Source organism: Oncorhynchus kisutch, linkage group LG14 (genome assembly GCF_002021735.2).
Source record: "Oncorhynchus kisutch isolate 150728-3 linkage group LG14, Okis_V2, whole genome shotgun sequence".
Classification (NCBI taxonomy): domain Eukaryota; kingdom Metazoa; phylum Chordata; class Actinopteri; order Salmoniformes; family Salmonidae; genus Oncorhynchus; species Oncorhynchus kisutch.
The window spans coordinates 60,043,914-60,061,533 of NC_034187.2; the positions used below are offsets into that span (position 1 = coordinate 60,043,914).

Consider the following 17,620-nt stretch of genomic DNA (forward strand, 5'->3'; position numbering starts at 1 on the left):
TTACTTTCCCCCTCTTCTCACTGGAGTAGAACAAGGGTCACAGGTCGTGTGGTAACAGTCAAAAGGTCAGCGAGCACCTGACGTTCTCATATCTCTCAGTACCACCTTCTTTGTATGCCAGCCCAGTTTTGCTGCACCCTCCTGGCTTCCTCACACCACGGGGTTCAGACGACTCTGAGGTCTTTATGGTTACTGTCTGGATCGTAGTTTTTTGCATTCCCGCTATCCATTTCAGAATATCGCTATATCATTTTAATGTGTTTCCTGAGATGTTAAACACTTTTCGTTGAGTGAGGTCTGATAATCTGCGCAGAGCGATTGCAATAAAGACTACCTTGATTGCGCCCTTTCGGCTGACTGCTCTGGTCCCTCGTTTCAGGTACCTTGCCGGCACTGAAGACCACGGAGGAAAGTACTCGTAGTCTTTCCAAACCCAGTAATATCATCATTCACCTTAGAAAACAGGTGAGTCCTATTCCTACCATGTCCCTTCCTCTTCCCACAGGGGAGATGAATGGTAAGCAGGTGAAAGACAACCTCCCCCTCCACCCCCATCCTTTTGGAGAGGGAACAGGTGGGTAATGATGCTCTGCCAAATTATGAGCTGTTCTATAGGAAACGTGTGTTAATGTAACACTAAAAGGTTGAGACATTCTTAGTAACAAACAGGTGAGTGACATCCGGAGCCATTTGTAGATATCGTCATAGTCGGGAACTGATTTCCAATGTGTACTGCTTTTGGCTTCAAGGTATATTCCCTTGCTTATAAATTCTGGGCATGCAGATTCAAGGCACAAATTAGTTTCACGAGTGTTTTCTTGAGCTCCAGTAACAACATGGTAATCTCTACAAGACCTCCACATCTATAGTTGGGTTGCGCACTAGTTATTTTGTTGGTGCGTTCAAGTTAAATCGTCAGTACTCAAAGTGGAGGTTCACACACTCGGATTTAAAGTTTACGTTAAACAATTTTTTATTTGATATAACCATTTAACCAACCATATTAAGAAGTATGGTTAAGAAACTTAAAAAAGGCACACTTTTGCATAAGTGCAAGGGGTCTTTCTCGTCTGCCAAACTGATACAACTGGTATGCAAAAGGAAGACCGTAGGCAAAACCTGAGGTCCTTAAATATATGAGTCTTGGGGGTGGAGATTAACTTGTTATGAGTTGTTGCATTGACCTTTATTGGTAGAAAGTCTTGGCATAGTGATTTACTAGGCTTAATTTAGTGTTTTAGGCTGGGTTGTGAGCCTCTGGTGTAGAAATCTTGGCCATAAACTCTGCATTGATGGAAGGGGTCTCTCATCAAGTCACCAGAGGGGTATACTACAAATCAGGATGAATAAATTAGCCAGCTAACTTGCCTTAATATTCAGAAATAACCTTTTACAATTTAGAAAGATAAGCTTGAAATGGACATGGTCTAATTGACTCCAACAACCAAAAACACATCTAAATTTAGCTTTCAGAAATCAATCAATAGTTGTTTCTGGTTGTTTATCAAATTAGTTGGCTAACTCATTGATCCTACTTTGTAGTATACCCCACAGGTTGAGCAACAGATGATTTGTTTAGCAGTGTTGTGGTAAAGCGTCTCCCATATTGCTTCAACCTTACAGATTGAGGGGTTAGGGCCAATGGCAACAGTCTTATTGGGGTCCGACACATAACAAAAAATACATTACAGACAAAAAACTTTATTTACATACATTTAAAAACATTAACATCAAATGTTAATGGTCACATACACATGGTTAGCAGATATAGCCCTTGGTTCACTCCAGACTTGATTGCCCTCGACCAGGACAGAAACATCCTGTGGCGTACTGCATTAGCATCGAATAGCCCCCGCGATATGCAACTTTTCAGGGAAGTTAGGAACAAATACACAGTCAGTTAGGAAAGCAAAGGCTAGCTTTTTCAAACAGAAATGTGCATCCTGTAGCACAAATTCCCAAAGGTTTTGTGACACTGTAAAGTCCATGGAGAATAAGAGCACCTCCTCCCAGCTGCCCACTGCACTCAGGCTAGGAAACACTGTCACCACCGATAAATCCACGAGAATTGAGAATTTCAATCAACATTTTTCTACAGCTGGCCATGCTTTCCACCAGGCTATCCCAACCCCGGCCAACAGCTCTGCACCCCCCGCTGCAAATTTAATGCATGCTCTTCAACCGATCGCTGCCTGCCCGTCCGACTAGCATCATTACTCTGGACGGTTCTGACTTAGGTATTTGTAGTTGTCCACATATTCTAAGTGTCTGGTTAGACTGGACATTCTCGTTCCAGACTCACATTAAGCATCTCCAATCCAAAATTAAATCTGAAATCGGCATCCTATTTCGCAACAAAGCCTCCTTCAGTCATGCTGCCAAACATACCCTTGTAAAACTGACTATCCTACCGATCCTTGGCTTCGGCAATGACATTTACAAAATAGCCTCCAACACTCTACTCAGCAAATTGGATGTAGTCTATCACAGTGCCATTTGTTTTATTGCCAAAAAGCCCCGTATACTACCCACCACTGCAACCTGTATGCTCTCATTGGCTGGCCCTCGCTTCATATTCGTCGCCAAACCCACTGGTTCCAGGTCATCTATAAGTATTTGCTAGGTAAAGCCCTGCCTTATCTCAGCTCACTGATCACCATAGCAACATCCACCCGTAGCACACGCTCCAGCAGGTATATTTCACTGGTCATCCCCAACGCCAACACCTAATTTGGCTGCCTTTCCTTCCAGTTCTCTGCTGCCAATGACTGGAACAAATTGCAAAAATCACTGAAGCTGGAGTCTTATATCTCCTTTAGTAACTTTAAGCAACAGCTGTCAGAGCAGCTTACCGATCACTGCATCTGTACACAGCCCATCTGTAAATAGCCCACCCAACTACCTCATCCCCATATTGTTATTTATTTTTGCTCTTTTGCACCCCAGTATCCCTACTTGCACATCAACTTCTGCACATCTATCACTCGTGTTAATGCTAAATTGTAATTATTTCACCACTCTGGCCTATTTGTTGCCTTACCTCCCTAATCTTACTACATTTGCACACACTGTATATAGATTTTTCTATTGTGTATGTTTGTTTGTGTAACTCTGTTTTGTTTTTTGTCGAACTGTTTGCTTTATCTTGGCCAGGTCGCAGTTGTAAATTAGAATTTGTTCTCAACTGGCCTACCTGGTTAAATAAATGTGAGAAAAAAAAACGATATTTTTTAAAAATGTTAATGCAAGTGTAGCAAAATGCTTGTGCTTCTAGTTCAGACAGTGCAGTAATATCTAACAAGTAATTCCCCAAAAACTACAGTTGAAGTCAGAAGTTTACATACACCTTAGCCAAGTACATTTAAACTCAGTTTTTCAGAATTCCTGACATTTAATCCTAGGACAAATCCCTGTCTTAGGTCAGTTAGGATCCCCACTTTATTTTAAGAATGTGAAATGTCAGAATAATAGTAGAGAATGAATTTATATCAGCTTTTATTTGTTTAATCACTTTCCCAGTGGGTCAGAGGTTTACATACACTCAATTAGTATTTGGTAGCATTGCCTTTAAATTGTTTACTTGGGTCAAATGTTTCAGGTAGCCTTCCACAAGCTTCCCACAATAAGTTGGGTTAATTTTGCCCCATTCTTCCTGACAGAGCTGGTGTAACTGAGTCAGGTTTGTAGGCCTCCTTGCTCACACACACTTTTTCAGTTTGGCCACACATTTTCTATAGGATTGAGGTCAGGGCTTTGTGGTCAGGCCACTCTAATACCTTGATTTGTTGTCCTTAAGCCATTTTGCCACAACTTTGGAAGTATGCTTGGGGTCATTGTCCATTTGGAAGACCCATTTGCAACCAAGCTTTAACTTCTTGGCCACACATTTTCTATAGGATTGAGGTCAGGGCTTTGTGGTCAGGCCACTCTAATACTTGATTTGTTGTCCTTAAGCCATTTTGCCACAACTTTGGAAGTATGCTTGGGGTCATTGTCCATTTGGAAGACCCATTTGCAACCAAGCTTTAACTCCCTGACTGATGTCTTGAGATGTTGCTTCAATATATCCACATAATTTTCTTTCCTCATGAAGCCATCTATTTTGTGATGTGCACCAGACACTCCTGCAGCAAAGCACCCCCACAACATGATGCTGCCACCCCCGTGCTTCGCGGTTGGGATGGTGTTCTTCGGCTTGCAAGCTTCCCCCTTTTTCCTCCAAACATAACGATGGTCATTTTTTGTTCTATTTTTGTTTCATCAGACCAGAGGACATTACTCCAAAAGGTACAATATTTGTCCCCATGTGCAGTTGAAAACCGCAGTCTGGCTTTTTTTATGGTGGATTTGGAGCAGTGGCTTCTTCCTTGCTGCACATCCTTTCAGGTTATGTCAATATAGGACTCGTTTTACTGTGGATATAGATAGTTTTGTACCTGTTTCCTCCAGCATCTTCACAAGGTCCTTTACTGTTGTTCTGGGATTGATTTGCACTTTTTGCACTAATGTACGTTCATCTCTAGGAGACAGAACACGTCTCCTTCCTGAGCGGTATGAAGGCTGCGTGGTCCCATGGTGTTTATACTTGTGTACTATTGCTTGTACAGATGAGCGTGGTACCTTCAGGCATTTGGAAATTGCTCCCAAGGATGAACCGGACTTGTGGAGGTCTGCAATTTGTTTTCTGAGGTCTTGGACGATTTTCTTCTTTCTTTTCCCATGATGTCAAGCAAAGAGGCACTGAGTTTTAAGGTAGGCCTTGAAATACATCCACAGGTACACCTCCAATTGACTCAAATTATGTCAATTAGCCTATCAGAAGCTTCTAAAGCCCTGACATAATTTTCTGGAATTTTCCAAGCTGTTTAAAGGCACAGTCAACTTAGTGTATGTAAACTTCTGAAGCACTGGAATTGTGATACAGTGAATTGTAAGTGAAATAATCTGTCTGTAAACAGTTGTTTTAAAAATTACTTTTGTCATGCACAAAGTAGATGTCCTAACCGACTTAACAAACTAGTTTGTTAACAAGAAATTTGTGGAGTGGTTGAAGAACTAGTTTTAATGACTCCAACCTAAGTGTATGTAAACTTCCGACTTCAACTGTACCTAATACACACATCTAAAGGGGTGAATGAGAATATGTACATATAAGTATATGGATGAGCGATGGTCCAGCGGCATAGGCAAGGTGCAATAGGCGGTATAAAATACAGTATATACGTGAAATGAGTAATAAGATAAGTGACTAGTGTGTGTGTGTGTTTACATCAGTTACACATACGTCAGTTCATACACACAACAAGCAGGTCACATGCTATATTTGTATAAAAAATAATAGCATTTAACTTATATTTTACATAATATTGCTGCTACCGTCTCTTATGACCGAAAATAACTTCTGGACATCAGAACAGCGATTACTCACCTCGAACTGGAAGAAGCTTTTTCCTTTAACGAGTCCGATACGAAGGATATACTGCTTTCTCGGTAACAGGCCCAAATCTCTGTCATTTGCATGAAGAATAGATGGAGAAAAAGGGGATCAGAGGTCAGACTGCCTTCTGAGAATTCGTAGGCGAGCGAGTAAACTCCCACTGCCATCCATTCTATTTGCCAACGCGCAATCATTGGAAAATGAAATCGATGACCTACGATCAAGATTATCCTACCAACAGGACATTAACTGTAATATCTTATGTTTCACAGAGTCGTGGCTGAATGTCGACACTGATAATATAGAGCTGGCGGTATTTTCCACCCACCGGCAGGACAGAGAAGCTACGTCTGGTAAGACGAGGGGTGTGTGTCTATTTGTCAATAACAGTTGGTTCACAATGTCTTGAGGTATTGCTCGCCTGAGGTAGAGTACCTTATAAGCTGTAGACCACACTATCTACTATCTATTATTCGTGTCTATTTACCAACACAATCCCATGCTGGCACTAAGACCGCACTCAACCAACTCTATTTAAGGCCATAAGCAAACAAGAAAATGCTCATCCAGAAGCGGCACTCCTAGTGGCCAGGGACATAAATCCATTTTACCTCATTTCTACCAGCATGTCACATGTGCAACCAGAGGGAAAAAGCTTTAGACCACCTTTACTCCACACAGAGAGATGCATACAAAGCTCTTCCCCACCCTCCATTTGGAAACTCTGACCACATTTATATCCTCCTGATTCCTGCTTACAAGCAAAAACTAAAGCAGGAAGTAGCAGTGACTCACTCAATACAGAAGTGGTCAGATGATGCGAATGCTACGCTACAGGACTGTTTTTCTAGCACAGACTGGAATATGTTCCGGGATTCATCCAATGGAATTGAGGAGTATACCACCTCAGTCATCGGCTTTATCAATAAGTGCATTGACAACGTTGTCCCCACAGTGACCGTACGTACATATCCCAACCAGAAGCCATGGATTTACAGGTAACATCCTCATTGATCTAAAGGCTAGAGCTGCCGCTTTCAAGGAGGTGGACACTAATCCGGACACTTATAAGAAATACCGCTGTGCCCTCAGATGAACCATCAAACAAGCAAAGTGTCAGTACAGGATTAAGATTGAATCCTACTACACCAGCTCTGACGCTTGTTGGATGTGGCAGGGGTGAGAACTATTACAGACCACAAAGGGAAACCCAGATGTGAGCTGCCCAGTGACGCGAGCCTACCAGACGAGCTAAAGGCCTTTTATGGACACGAGGACGACTGTGTGATAACGCTCTCGATAGCCGATGTGAGCAAGACCTTTTAAACAGATTACCAGGCTGTGTACTCAAAGCACGCCCAGACCAACTGGCAAGTGTCTTCACTTACATTTTAATCCTCTCCCTGACCGAGTCTGTAATACCTACATGTTTCAAGCAGACCACCATAATCCCTGTGCCCAAGGAACCAAAGGTAACCTGCCTAAATGATTACCGCCCCGTAGCACTCACGTCGGTCGCCATGTAGTGCTTTGAAAGGCTGGTCATGGCTCACATCAACAGCATCCTCCCGGATTCCCTAGACCCACTCCAATTCGCATACCACCCCAACAGATCCACAGATGACTCAATCTCAATCGCATTCCACACTGCCCTTTCCCACCTGGACAAAAGGAAGAAATATGTGAGAATGCTGTTAATTGACTACAGCTCAGCGTTCAACACCATAGTGCCCACAAAGCTCATCACTAAGCTAAGGACCCTAGGACTACACACCTCCCTCTGCAACTGGATCCTGGACTTCCTGACGGGCCGCCCTCAGGTGGTAAGGGTAGGCAACAACACATATGCCACGGTGATCCTCAGCACTGGGGCCCCTCAGGGATGTGTAGTCCCCTCCTGTACACCCTGTTCACCCACGATTGCGTGGCCAAACACGACACCATCATTAAGCACTGTTGTGCTGACGACACAACAGTGGTAGGCCTGATCACCAACAACGATGAGACAACAGCCTCGCCCTCAATGTGAGCAAGACAAAGGAGCCGATCGTGGACTACAGTAAAAGGCGGTCCGAACAGGCCCCCATTAACATTGACGGGGCTATAGTGGAGCAGGTTGAGAGCTTCAAGTTCCTTGGTGTCCACATCACCAACAAACTATCATGGTCCAAACACACCAAGACAGTCATGAAGAGGGCACGACAACACCTTTTCCCCTTCAGGAGACTGAAAATATTTGGCATGGGTCCCCAGATCCTCAAAAAGTTATACATCTGCACCATTGTGAGCATCCTGACCAGTTGCATCACGGCCTGGTATGGCAACTGCTCGGCATCTGACCATAAGGCGCTACAGAGGGTAGTGCGTACGACCCAGTACATCTCTGGGGCCAAGCTTCCTGCCATCCAGGACCTATATACTACTAGGTGGTGTCGGAGGAAGGCCCAAAAAATTGTCAGACTTCAGTTACCCAAGTCATAGACTGTTTTCTCTGCTACCGCACGGCAAGCAGTACCGGAGCGCCAAGTCTAGAACCAAAAGGCTCCTTAACAGCTTCGACCCCCATGCCATAAGACTGCTGAACAATTAATCAAATGGCCACCAGACTATTTACATTGTGCCAAGAGGTGTTGCTTTATTTGTTTTTTGAAACCAGGTTTGCTGTTCACCTGCACTGTATGAGAAAGAAGGGAGTTCCATGCTATCATGGCTCTGTATCATACTGTATGTTTCCTTGAATTTTGCCAGTGCTGTGTGTAAATTGACTATGTAAACAATGTCTCTTTATAAAAACAAGAAGCGATGCAGTTAGTATTTCCTCAACTATTAGCTAAGAGATTGATATTTGCACTCTGATTACAATGAAGAGGCCAGCTGCAGCCTTCTTTGCAGCACTTCTGACTGGACAATAATCAAGATAAGATACAACTAGAGCCTGCAGGACTTGCTTTGTGGAGTGTGGTGTCAAAAAGCAGAGCATCACTTTATCACGGACAGACCTCTCCCCATCTTTACAACCATTTGAATCAATATGTTTTGACCATGACAGTTTACAATCTATGGTTACTTTAGTCTCCTCAACTTGCTCAACAGCCACACCATTCATTACCAGATTCAGCTGAGGTATGTAACGGTTTTGTACTACTTGTGGTCAATTTTCAGTCTACAAAATATTTGTAATTAAGTTCCGGGCCCCCTGACCATCTGCTCAATAAAAAATTGGCCCGGCGGTTTAATCTAGTTGAAGATCCCTTTTCTACAGTATTAGTACAAATGTGATCAATACACGTGGATGATATAGTTCCTGTAGTGTTTGTAAACACCCTGGTAGGTTGATTAATAACCTGAACCAGATTACAGGCACTGGTTACAGTTAGAAGCTTCCGCTTGATGAAAACCAATCAATATTCAGGTCCCCAAGAAAGTAGACCTGTTTACATCACATACAATATCAAGCATTTCACACACATTATATAGATACTGATTGTTAGCACTTGGTGACCTACAGTATAGTAACTCCCTGAAATAATAGGGGTTTGATGAGGCAGGTGAACCTACAACCACAACACTTCAATAACACTTGACATTAGATTTTCTCTAAGCATTACAGGGAAATGGCTCTCAACTTTGTATTAAGATTTTACTGAGTTACAGTTCATATAAGGAAATCAGTCAATTGAAATAAATTCATTAGGCCCAAATCTACGGATTTCACATGACTGGGCAGGGGTGCAGCCATGGTTGGGCCTGAGAGGGAATAGGCCCACCCACTGGGGAGCCAGTCCCAGCCAATCACAATTATTTGTTTTCCCACAAAAGGGCTTTATTACAGACAGAAATACTCTTCAGTTTCATCAGCTGTCCGGGTGGCTGATCTCAGACAATCCGTCAAGTGAAGAAGACTGATGTGGAGGTCCTCGGCTGGCGTGGTTACATGTGGTCTGCGGTTTTTAGTCCGGTTGGACGTAATGCCAAAATATAAAAAATTATGTTGGAGGTGGCTGATGGCAACCGCTCTGGTGGATTTTCCTGCAGTTAGCATTCCAATTGAACATTCCCCCAACTTGAATCATCTGTGGCATTGTGTTGTGTGACAAAGCTGCACATTTTAGAGTGGTCTTTTATTGTCTCTAGCACAAGGTGCACCTGTGTAATGACCATGCTTTTTAATCAGCTTCTTGATATACCACACCTGTCAGGTGGATGGATTATCTTGGCAAAGGAGAAATGCTAACTAACAGGAATGTAAACAAATGTGCACAAAATTAGATAAATAAGCATTTTGTGCGTATGGAACATTTCAGGGTTCTTTCATTTCAGCTCATGAAACATGAGACCAACACTTTACATGTTGCGTTTCTGTTTTGGTTCAGTATAGATTCCTCTCTGTGCTTTGTAAAGGCCTTTTCACCAGAACTTTTGCTAGGACTGTCTTTTTACCTGGTGAATTCTATTGACTATTTTGTAACGGCATCCATACTCTCATCTAGGACCTGATATCCCATATCTAAACTAAATGACTGACCATCCTTGTCTTTCAGAAATACAACGCTGACTATGACCTCTCAGCCAAGGAAGGGGCGGACACTCTGGCCTTTGTGTCACTACTGGAGGAGAAACTGCTGCCCGCATTGGTGAGATAACGTCTACATGTGGCGAGGGAAGGCCAGAGGAAAAAGATGACAGTTTGTTTTTCTCTCTTCACATACCGTAGAACATAGAAAAAGGGGTAAAGGGTGGATATGGTTTAGCAGATCAGGGTAAAACAGGGGCATGGGGTCAACACACACACACACACACACAAATAACCATATCCACATCTTAACATTCCCATTATTGCCTTTCCATGGTGGTTGATGATGATCCAAACATTATCAAAGGTCTCGGCTCTTTCAGTCTGTGCCAGGGGGAGGAGTTGGAGTTACCCCTGTGGATTCAGGAAAATAAATTCTGTCTGACACCATACCCAAACCGGGCGCGTGTGTTCGTCCATCGTGCGCAAATTGATTTTGTCCCCCCCACACCAAACGCGATCACGACACGCATGTTGAAATATCAAAAACTCTGAACCAATTATATTAATTTGGAGACAGGTCGAAAAGCATTAAACATTTATGGCAATTTAGCTAGCTAGCTTGCAGTTGCTAGCTAATTTGTCCTATTTACCAAGCTTGCTATTGCTAGCTAATTTGTCCCGGGATATAAACGTTGAGTTGCTATTTTACCTGAAATGCACAAGGTCCTCTACTCTGACAATTAATCCACACATAAAACAGTCAACCAAATCGTTTCTAGTCATCGCTCCTCCTTCCAGGCCTTTTCTTCTTTGGACTTTATATGGCGATTGGCATCTAACTTTCATAGTATTACAACAACGACGACCGACCTTAATTCGTCTTTCAATCAACCATGTGGGTATAACCAATGAGGAGATGGCACGTGGGTATCTGCGTCTATAAACCAATGAGGAGATGGGAGAGGCAGAACTTGCACCACGCTCATCGTCACAAATAGAACTAACTTCTATTTTAGCGTCTGGCAGCGCAGACGCTCGTTGGCGAGCGCGAGCAGTGTGGGTGCAATGATTTGAATAACATGTATGTGTACATTTATTTTGCGACGCGAGCTGTGTGGTCAGCATGTGACCCACTCCTAATCAATGTCACCTTTTTTAAATGCTTTCGCCTGGCATGAGCTTCAGTGGGCAAGGTTAAATGCCAGGTATTGGTAATGCAATTGCTCTCTTAATAGTACAAGAGAAGTAAGTTATTGTGAAATATGCTTTAGAACTGTGAAATAATAGATTTCTACTCAGCTTAATGTTGAAGGGAAAGTAGGCATTCATCGTCAAAGCTTTTGAAGCTTAATTGAGCATTGATTAGCAGCGATAGTACCCAGCTCTATGGTAATGTACCAATTTTCATTCTAGCATACCACTTAGTGTGCAGCAATGTATTGGGCATGCATTCTTATCAGTAGGCTAATATGGACATTGGAACATGGCTCAGGGACAGTGATTGAGCAAGACAGGCTTGCCTGTGTTTACTGTTTGGGCCCTGCGGAGAATCCTCATAAGTTTACTGTGCCCAACCTGTGCTGCATTTCCTGTATAAAAGTGTCTGGCTTCCTGTGTAAAAATAAATAAAACATGAAACAGTTGACAGAAGTTGTCTCTGAGGGGAAGGAAATGCGTCTGGAAACAAGCGGAAGAGTCTCAAGTATGTTTGACCATACCTGGGGTGACCCCTTGCATCTGCACTGAGCCCCTGGGAATAGAGCAGCAGTGTAGCCTTACTATTAGGAAAATGGCACCCCAAGATGGTCAGGTTAAATACCATTGTGCCCCTGGTTAAATAGCATGAATTATGTCATCAAACATCCAGATTTCAAAATTGGAGTCCTAGTCATTGATACTATTTTCAACAATAGGATCAACTGTTTCCCATATTGGAAAGTCAGGGTGGTCCTGTCCTATTAATTCTGTCTGGTATTGGGAGTTGACCTTTTGATAACCTATGGTGTTGACAGGGTAGGAACTAGTGTGGAACACGCACGTTTCTGCACCTTGAAAAGATCACAGGTGTGTTTTGAAAAAAGTTGCATTTGATCTTCATTGTTGTGTGTTGGCTCTATAACGTGCCTTTGATAATTTGTTGTAGTTGCTCTAGCAGTACTTTATGGTCGCAATCTATGGTACCTGCCTCTTCTGTTCTCCTCCTCCTCCATCCATTTACAGTGCCTTCAGAAAGTATTCATACGCCCTTGACTTATTCCACATCTTGTTGTTACAGCCTGAATTCAAAATTGATTAAAAAAAAAAATCTACACACAGTACCCCATAATGACAATGAAAACAACATGTTTTTAGAAACGTTTGCGAATGTATTGGAAATGAAATGCACTAAATGACCAAAAGTATGTGGACACCTGCTTATTGAACATCCTCATTTGAAAATCATGGGCATTAATATGGAGTAGGTGCCCCTTTTTGCTGCTACAACAGCCTCCACTCTTCTGGGAAGGCTTTCCCACTAGATGTTGGAACATTGCTGCAGGGACTTGCATCCATTCAGCCACAAGCATTAGTGAGGTCGGGCACTGATGTTGTGCGATTAGGCCTGGCACGCAGTTGGCGTTCCAATTAATCCCAAATATGTTTGACAAACCATTTCTGCATGGACATGGCTTTGTGCACAGGGCCTTCCCTAAACTGTTGCCACAAATCACAGAATTGTCTAGAATGGCATTGTATGCTGTAGCTTTAAGATTTCCCTTCACTGGTCTTCAGGGGCCTGGCACAAACCATGAAAAACAACCTCAGACCATTATTCCTCATCCACCAAACTTTACAGTTGGCACTATGCAATCGGGCAGGTAATGTTCTCCTGGCATCCGTTAAACCCAGATTTGACCGTCGGACTACCAGATGGTGAAGCGTTATTCATCACTCCAGAGAACGTGTTTCCACTGCTCCAGAGTCCAATGGCAGAGAGCTTTACACCACTCCAGCCGACGCTTGGCATTGCACATGGTGATCTTAGGCTTGTGTGTGTCTGTTCGGCCATGGAAACCCATTTCATAAAGCTTCCAACCAATAGTTATTGTACTGATGTTGCTTCCAGAGGCAGTTTCGAACTCGGTAGAGAGTGTTTCAACTAGAGGTCGACCGATTAGGATTTTTCAACGCCGATACCGATTATTGGAGGACCAAAAAAAGCAGATTAAAAAAACATTTATTTATTTATAATAATGACAATTACAACAATACTGAATGAACACTTATTTTAACTTAATATAATACATCAATAAAATCAAATTAGCTTCAAATAAATAATGAAACATGTTCAATTTGGTTTAAATAATGCAAAAACAAAGTGTTGAAAGTAAAAGTGCAATATTTGCTATGTAAGAAAGCTAACGTTTAAGTTCCTTGCTCAGAACATGAGAACATATGAAAGCCGGTGGTTCCTTTTAACATGAGACTTTAATATTCCAAGGTAAGAGGTTTTAGGTTGTAGTTAGTTATTAGGAATTATAGGACTATTTCTCTCTCTACGATTTGTATTTCATATACCTTTGACTATTGGATGTTCTTATAGGCACTTTAGTATTACCAGAGTAACAGTATAGCTTCCATCCCTCTCCTCGCTCTTACCTGGGCTCGAACCAGGAACACATTGACAACAGCCACCCTCGAAGCAGCGTTACCCATGCAGAGCAAGGGGAACAACCACTCCCAAGTCTCAGAGCGAGTGACGATTGCAACGCTATTAGCACGCACTCCGCTAACTAGCTAGCCATTTCACATCGGTTACACCAGCCTCATCTCGGGAGTTGATAGGCTTGAAGTCATAAACAGCGCAATGCTTGAAGCACAGCGAAGAGCTGCTGGCAAAACGCACGAAAGTGCTGTTTGAATGCTTACCAGCCTGCTGCTGCCTACCATCGCTCAGTCAGACTGCTCTATCAAATATCAAATCATAGACATAATTATAATATAATAACACACAGAAATACGAGCCTTTGGTCATTAATATGGTCGAATCCGGAAACTATAATTTCGAAAACAAAACGTTTATTATTTCAGTGAAATGCGGAACCGTTCCGTATTTTATCTAACGAGTGGCATCCATAAGTCTAAATATTCCTGTTACATTGCACAACCTTCAATGTTATGTCATAATTACATAAAATTCTGGCAAATTAGTTCGCAATGAGCCAGGCGACCCAAACTGTTGCATATACCCTGACTCTGCGTGCAATGAACGCAAGGGAAGTGACACAATTTCACCTGTTTATGGTTAGGTACATGTTGGACAACAACAGTCCTTTTTCACGAATGCGCACCGCATCGATTATATGCAACGCAGGACACGCTAGATAAACTAGTAATATCATCAACCATGTGTAGTTAACTAGTGATTATGATTGATGTTTTTTTTATAAGATAAGTTTAATGCTAGCTAGCAACTTACCTTGGCTTCTTACTGCATTCGCGTAACAGGCAGGCTCCTCGTGAGGCAGGTGGTTAGAGCGTTGGACTAGTTAACCGTAAGGTTGCAAGACTGAATCCCTGAGCTGACAAGGTAAGAATCTGTCTTTCTGCCCCTGAACAAGGCAGTTAACCCACCGTTCCTAGGCTGTCATTGAAAATAAGAATGTGTTCTTAACTGACTTGCCTCGTTAAATAAAGTTGTAAAAAAAAAATTTTTTTAAATCGGCGTCCAAAAATAACAATTTCCGATTGTTATGAAAACTTGAAATCGGCCATTCCGATTAATCGGTCGACCTCTAGTTTCAACCAAGGATAGACAAGTTTTACTCGCTCATTCTGTGAGCTTGTGTGGCCTATCACTTCGTGGCTGAGCTGTTGATGCTCTTAGATGTTTCCACTTCACAATAAGAGCACTGATAGTTGACCGGGGAGCTCTAGTAGGGAAGAAATTTGACCAACTGACTTGTTGGAAAGGTGGCATCCTATGACATCTTTAGATTTTTAGTAAGGCCATTCTACTGCCTATGTTTCTCTATGGAGATTGCATGGTGGTGTGCTCAGTTTTATAGACATGTCAGCAACAGGTGTGGCTGAAATAACCAAATCCATTACTTTAAGGGGTATGTATGTCCACATACTTTTGTATATATAGTGTGTCTCCTTTTACATAAATATTCACACTCCTGAGTCAATACATGTTACACCTTTGGCAGTGATACACCTTTTGGCAGTGATTAAAGCTGTACGTCTCTAAGAGCTTTGAACACCCGAGTTGTACAACATTTGCCCATTTTTATTATATTCTACATTTTATAAGTTCTATCAAATTGGTTGTTGATCATTGCTAGACAAAAACTCCCCGGTCCTTAACGATTACAGGCAAAACCATAACATGATCCAGCCACCACTATGCTTGAAAATATGGAAAGTGGTTATCAGCAATGTGTTTTATTGGATTTGCCCCAAACATAACACTTTGTGCTTTGCCACATTTTTTTGCAATATTACTTTAGTGCCTTGTTGAAAACAGGATGCATGTTTTGAGATATTTGTTTTCTGTACATGCTTCCTCGTTTTCACTCAATCAATTAGGTTAGTATTGTGGAGTAACTACAATGTCACAGCCATTAAACTGTGGTAGGAAGGACGCCTGTATCTTTGTAGAGACTGGGTGTATTGATATACCATCCAAATTGTAATAAATAACTTCACCATGCTCAAAGGGATATTCAATGTTTGCTTTTTTTATTTGTACCCATCTACCAATAGGTGCCCTTCTTTGTGAGGCATTGGAAAACCTTCCTGGTCTTTGTGGTTGAATCTGTGTTTGAAATTCACTGCTCAACTGAGGGATGATAATTATATGTGTGTAGGCCAGTAACAAAAAAAATCTCAATTTTAAATTCAGGCTATAAAAAAAAGTCCAGGGGTATGAATACTTTCTGAAGGCACTGTATGTGTCTGTCCCTGCCTTTCTCTGTCTCTCTCCATCTCCCTCCTCAGATCTACACACAGTGGGTGGACTCAAAAAACTATGTGGACGTGACGCGGCGCTGGTACGCCGAGAACATCCCCTTCCCACTCAACTTCCTGCTGCCCAACCGCATTCACAACCAGCAACTGGAAAGGCTGAGGCTGGTGAGGGGAGACCCCACACTGGAGCCTGGGGAGCAGCTGGAGAAGGAGGTGAGGAGGAATGGTTGAGGGTGAGAAAGGCATATTATGGAAGAAGATAAGAGCGTGTGTGTGTCCATGCTGATGGTTGTCTGGGGGCTTTTCATCTTCTCCACAGCTCTACCAGGATGCGCTAGAGTGCATGACCCTGCTCTCTCAACGGCTGGGCTCACACAAGTTCTTCTTCGGGGATTCGTAAGTGGCTGCTGTGTGCAAACTGCAAACAAATTGCATGTATAACATGTTTGCCACACTGTCCTTCATATGAGTGTGTGTATACTGTCATTTGTGGATTGTCTCCACAGCCCATCCTCTTTGGATGCCTATGTGTTTGGTCACCTAGCCCCCCTGCTGAAGGTGAAGCTGCCCAATGGGAAACTCCAGCAACACCTCAACTCCCTAGACAACCTGCGGCACTACTGCACCAACATCCTCATCCTCTATTTCCCCTCAGAGGGCGGAGGTAAGTTCCCTGGAGTATTATTTTTCATCTCCGGTTCTCCAGCAGTAACCCCAACCGTACACACATTTGTTGTAGCACAGGACAAACACACCTGATTTCAAATAGTCAAGTGGATGATTGGTTGACTGGTTGATTCAGGTGTGCTTGTCCGTGGCTACATCAAAAAAAGTTGTACTGTTTGGGATACTCGAGAACCAGAGTTTAAAAATGCTGATCTTGAGTGCCTAGTCTAGCAGTCTGATACTCAATTCTAAAACACTGAAAACGCTTAACTGTATTGAGAATCTATTGCTTAAAATGTTAGATCCACTGTGTGCAGAGACTTCATGCTTTCTGCTCTTGGACTCTCATCCTGTTTTTTCTTCTCTGTTTTAGAGCCACCCATTCACAAGGTGTCAGTCCATTCGGACAGTAGTGACTTTGACAGCGAGCCCCATAAACGACGCAAGCAAATCCTGTCGGTCCTGTTCGCCATGGGCTCGATGCTGGGCTACGCCATTTTGATGGGGATTGTCAGCATCCAGCACGTCCGACCGCAGGCAGCGCTAGTGGGACCCCGCCACATCGAAGAAGGAGGCGAGGAAGAGGAAGAGGAATGAGCAGTACTGTCTCGGTGTAGGACCAGGTAGAAGGAGGTGTTGTGAGGGGAAAATGGACGTTCTCTGACTTATTCTGTGCATATTGACGGAGAATAGATGGACAGGAATTACGTTCCTCAAACATCTCAATCTCCCACAATGCACGATAATCCTCTGTCAGTTCAGACCACTTCTAGGCATCCACAAACATGCCTAGTTATGCAGTCTCTGTTTTTGGTGCTTGTTTTTTGTTTTCTCGACATCCCAGGAAGGCATACCTTTTCTTGTCTCAGAATCTTCAAGAACGCTTTAATTTAATTCAAGAATGGTATGCCTTTTATTTTTTCAGGTTTCTTTCTTTCAGGTAGAGGTTGAGGGTTGAGCCACTTTCTGAAATGTTTTGTCAGGTTTCACTTATACAAACAGAATTTTGACTTGATTTCAGGTCATTAAAAGTGAAATGCTGAACCATC

General features: G+C 42.7%; 1 protein-coding gene across 1 annotated transcript in view; it reads left to right on the forward strand.

Moving 5' to 3' along the window:
- LOC109903555 (metaxin-1) overlaps nt 1-17,620 on the forward strand; it is a 28,968-nt gene extending 11,348 nt beyond the window's left edge. Inside the window, exons 3-8 of the mRNA XM_020500331.2 lie at nt 380-465; nt 9,979-10,071; nt 15,936-16,118; nt 16,225-16,301; nt 16,412-16,569; nt 16,945-17,620. Of these exons, the coding sequence (XP_020355920.1) occupies nt 380-465; nt 9,979-10,071; nt 15,936-16,118; nt 16,225-16,301; nt 16,412-16,569; nt 16,945-17,168 (821 nt within the window). The 3' untranslated portion in view covers nt 17,169-17,620. The remainder of the gene's footprint in view (nt 1-379; nt 466-9,978; nt 10,072-15,935; nt 16,119-16,224; nt 16,302-16,411; nt 16,570-16,944) is intronic.